Source organism: Cicer arietinum, chromosome 7 (genome assembly GCF_000331145.2).
Source record: "Cicer arietinum cultivar CDC Frontier isolate Library 1 chromosome 7, Cicar.CDCFrontier_v2.0, whole genome shotgun sequence".
NCBI lineage: Eukaryota > Viridiplantae > Streptophyta > Magnoliopsida > Fabales > Fabaceae > Cicer > Cicer arietinum.
Genome location: NC_021166.2, coordinates 51,687,740 through 51,692,727, shown reverse-complemented (window position 1 = coordinate 51,692,727; position 4,988 = coordinate 51,687,740). Strand labels below are relative to the sequence as shown.

The window sequence follows — 4,988 nt, the reverse complement described above, 5'->3', positions numbered from 1 at the left end:
AAAAAAAATAGAAAGCGAAATAAAATATATTTAAAAAAAGATGCAAAAACAAAACAAAAGACTAATAAGCAGAAAATTAGAGGAAAAAAAAATAAGAAAAAATGATACATTACTCCTGAATTGTTGTTTTGCTAGACCGATTGTTTCAAGATCAAATTTTCTTCTTCTCTTTTGCCAACTAATCTCTCTATTTTTTATGTGCTCTCAATTTATGTTTCGAATTCTGTCTTTTGTCTTCTTGTGGCCGACTATTTATACACTTTTGGGTATAGATTTCAAAAGACAAAAGAATAATTGTCAATTGATTACCATTAATCTATTTTTTCGGTTTCTTTTCTTTTAATTGACCACAATTATACCGATTCTTATTGCTATTGATTCATTTCTTCGATTTTCTTTTCTATTCAATTGATCTCCATTATTCTGATTTTTATGACCATCAATCAATTTCTTTTCGGATTTTTTTTTCATTTATTTTGATCATCATTGCATTGATTTTTATGACCATCAATTCATTTCTTTTCAATTTCCTTTATTTTTATTTATTATTTTTATATTTTAGAAAATAGTCTGAACAAGAATTTGAGGCAAACAAGAACCGAAAACACTTGTGATTGTTAAAAACTTATATTCCTAATTATTTATTTTTATTTTTATATTTATTCACATATATTTATATATTTATTATTATTATTATTATTATTATTATTATTTCCTTTTTTAATAAAAAGTAAAAATCAGACAAAATTAGGTGTCAACAGGTGTGCACACAATTTTTGGATAGTTTACTCTCTTCATTTCATAACATTTATCGCATTTATTATTATTTATTGATTAAAAAAATATCATAATGAAATAAATAGAATTGTAATTTTATTAATTTATTTTTATTATTTATTAGTATATTTTCATTACAATAAATATAAATTGGACAATAAAAAATTAAAAATTCCGTAAATTATATTATATTAAATAGTACAATTGATAAAAAGTAATTAAAATTGTATTTAAAATCTAAAAATGACGACACAATCTGCACATGATGATACTCACCTGAATCATTATAATTTTGGTGGAAAAAATTTACTTTAATGGATGCAGATTATTTCTCTTGAAATTAAAACTTAAAAGCGAAGACAAGTTTGAGGGTTGATCTCTACCTCATCCTATTAATAATATTATTGTATTTTTAATATATATATATATATTTAATATTTATTTAAAAATTATAAATTATAATATTCTCTTAATAAAAAATATAATTTGTATTTTATTATTTTATTATAATAAATATAATTTTTAAATTTATTATATATATGGATATATAACTTCCGTCCATAACGTCTGTTAAGATTTAAATTTCACTCGTAACAAAATATTACTCAGAATACATGTCGGAGGAAGCAAAATTCACTAGAGAACATAACCCGTTTGCCATGCGTATGGAACAAATATTGTTTTTTGAATTATTTTAGGACTTATATCTTAAAATATCAAACATTTATTTATTTATTTTCATTACATCATCACCTATCACATTTTCTATATTATTTTTCTTCTATCTCTTTTGTGCGTCAACGTAATCCGATCTTCATACAGCCATAGATCTTTAAGAACTCAATTCAACTCAAAAACGGCGCACACACGCGTGTCGTTTATACCATCTCCGTACGTGTCGTTTCCATCTCCAATTCCCCTTTTCATAACAACTAGGTTTTTATTGTCCCAAAAAAAATATTGGCAGTGATAAAATCGGTTTTGTATATGACAAATTTGACAAATTCTGATCCAAGATCAAGTTTTTAGTCGAATTCATATTCTGGGTCAGTGAAATATTATAGATTTAGATTATGGGTGCTAATTTTTCTTCATGTGTATGTGATGGTGATTCTACTTCAATGAGACCAAGACTTGGTGATATACCTGAGAGTTGTGTAGCATTGGTTTTGATGTATTTGGATCCACCAGATATATGTATGTTAGCACGATTGAATAGAGCATTTCGTGATGCTTCTTTTGCTGATTTTGTTTGGGAATCGAAGTTGCCTTTGAATTATAAGTTCATCGTGGGTAAAGCTATGGAGGATGATGATGATGCTTCTGTTGCTGAATTGGGGAAGAGGGATATTTATGCAAGACTTTGCAATCATAATTTGTTTGATAATGGAACTAAGGTAAGTTATGTTGGCACATTAACTCGAATAAAGAAATAGAAAGTTATGTAATCTGAATTTGTGTATAAACGGTTTTTAGATAATTTATAGGGTAACCATGTGATTCAACTCAAGTGAACGGTTAAGACCCAAAAAAATCCTGTATAGCATTGCTCATATAGTGCATCTGCTACAGAGCCGTAATATCTAATAGATTAAGGGCTCGTTTGGTACATATTGTAAAAAAAATGATTATAGGACTCAATAATTTAGAGATTATTTTTCAGATTTTAAAGAAAACATAAGTTCTATGTGTTTGTCTGCCGTGATAAAAATCACCTTTTTTTTATAAAAAAAAAGTCATTATAAAAAATGACTTTTTTGAAGGTTTTCATTTGAGCAGTTTTTAGATTTTTTTTCTTTCAGATTCTCTGTTTTTCAAAAAGTTGTACCAAACATATGAAAACTTTTTAGAGTCCAACTTAAATTCAATGGCTCTGTAGTGGCTGTGCGATCCGGTTGTTGTGGAAGATCCATACTCAAATAAAAGCCCAAAAATATCACCAATTCAATTAACATGTGCTTTTTATACTTATACACGTAAAAACATAGTATTGAAAAGACAAGTAGAGGATCTCCACTCTATTAAGTCATGACATGATTTTTCAAGTGCTTGATGTTTATTTGTCAAAAATGTTACTTTGGTATAGGAAATTTGGCTAGATAAGAGGACTGGTGGAGTTTGCTTGGCAATTTCTTCGAAAGCGTTAAGGATTACGGGGATAGATGATCGCAGATATTGGAATCACATTTCGACCGAAGAGTCAAGGTGAGAGAGTATTGTAAGTGAAACTATGTTACTTACTTCTGCCAATATAATAGAACTTGTTACACATTGACTCTGTGCTATGCTGTGTTTTCATCTTTAAGAATGGAAATTCAAAACATTTGCTGATTATTTTTCACCCTATGATAGATTGATTCCACTGTATTGGACTTACTTTCTTGCTCTGTTAGTTATGAAGATTGAAAAATGGAATATTCGCACTTTTCCAACTTTTGTTTACAAAAGGTTATGATCTAATACCAACTCTCTTGCGGATATGGATTGCATAGTCGCAATCCCCCGCAATCACGCAAATGGGAGAATCACCACCGTTTATGCTAGACTTGATGGCTCATATTGTAGTATATTTGATAGCTTAGTTTCAAACCACATTTTGTTATCAATGGTCAATAATATCCCCATATAGTCACTTTTATCAAATCATATTTTATGAAATCAATTCTAGTCAAAATCACATTTGTCAAATGTTCATCAAACACATGGTCAGTTTTAAGCTTTGGTCACCTTTTGATATTAGAGTCTTATAAATTCCATAATCCCTTTTTTACTTTATTTTGGAAAAAAGTTCTATAATAACATATTTATATACATTATAAGAGCACATGAATATGGTGGAACATGATATAATATACTCTTGTTGTTTGTGTATGAATAGGTTCCATACAGTTGCTTATCTTCAACAAATATGGTGGCTTGAAGTGGAAGGAGATATTGATTTCCAATTTCCACAAGGGACATACAGTGTGTTCTTCAAACTTCACCTTGGCAGGTCATCCAAAAAGCTCGGTCGTCGAGTTTGCAAGACGGAGCACATCCATGGCTGGGCTGCAAAACCTGTAAAGTTTCAGCTGATGACTTCTGACGGTCAACGTGTCATATCCCATGCTCATTTGGATAATCCAGGACAATGGATCCTCTACCATGTAGGAGACTTTGTTTCAAATAATTCGGACGATTTGATGAAGATCAAGTTTTCATTGACTCAAATAGATTGCACTCATACAAAAGGTGGTTTGTGTGTAGACTCTGTGCTTATATGCAATAGTGGTGAGGTAAGAAAAGAAATATAAATTATTTTTTGTTGGTAGAAAAATTGAGTCATCCAAGTCGAATTAGCGATTTTGGTTTCTGAGAAGCTCATAAAAAGCTTCCCAATGTATATGTTTTGTTTCTTTGATAAGATAATGTTTCAAAGTGTGACTTGTGGATTTCTATTGTTGATATTGGGAATTGATTGTTGTGTTTTCTCAAAGAATGGATTGGTTCATGTGTTTCTCCTTCATTCTCTATGTTCTTGTTACCCTTAAAAGTGTCTACAAGTGCTAACTCTTTTTCTCACCATCTAATAGCTAGACTTCAATTATTAAGTTGACTTAATTGTATTTTTTATCTTATATTAACATATTCACAAAATATTCACAAAAATAATCTCTTTATTTTAAATTAAATTATTTTATTTTAAAATTAAATTATTTTGTCCTTCTATTTTTACATCGTTGCAGTTTTGGTTTTTACTCTAGAAATAATGACTTTTAGCCTAAAAAATGTGATGTTTTGCCTGATAAATAATATTTTCTCCTCAAAATTATAATTGGGGTTATAAATCACAATTTTATAAGTTAAAATTTTAGTTTGGGACTAAAACCGTAACAAATGTGAAAATAAATGGGTCAATTAAATTTCAAATGCTCTTTGTTTTAATGCCAGATCTTGATTTTTTAACTTTGGTCAAACTCAAAATATGTTCCTGTCTTGTTTATCTATATTTGTAAATTTAATTTTTTGTTTAATGATAAATATAAAGGCTAGGCAATGGAAGTGTTTTTCATGCAAATGCAGATAAATGCTTCTAAAACTGGTTTTAAAAACGGTGTGAGTTATTTCGCTTTATAACTCAACAACAATTGATTATTCATGTAATATATTAATGATTAAATAGTTAAAATTTATATAAATTTAAAATTTATAATTATATAATCTAACTATCA

At 28.5% G+C, this 4,988-nt stretch overlaps 1 protein-coding gene across 1 annotated transcript; it reads left to right on the top strand.

Moving 5' to 3' along the window:
* The first annotated feature begins 1,431 nt into the window (after nucleotides 1-1,431).
* Nucleotides 1,432-4,282, top strand: LOC101507773 (F-box protein PP2-A13-like). The gene is made up of 3 exons (XM_004510805.4): nucleotides 1,432-2,174; nucleotides 2,864-2,982; nucleotides 3,656-4,282. Exons 1-3 carry the CDS (start codon nucleotides 1,851-1,853, stop codon nucleotides 4,068-4,070), a joined length of 858 nt encoding a protein of 285 aa, XP_004510862.1. The 5' UTR covers nucleotides 1,432-1,850; the 3' UTR covers nucleotides 4,071-4,282.
* The last annotated feature ends 706 nt before the right edge of the window (nucleotides 4,283-4,988 follow it).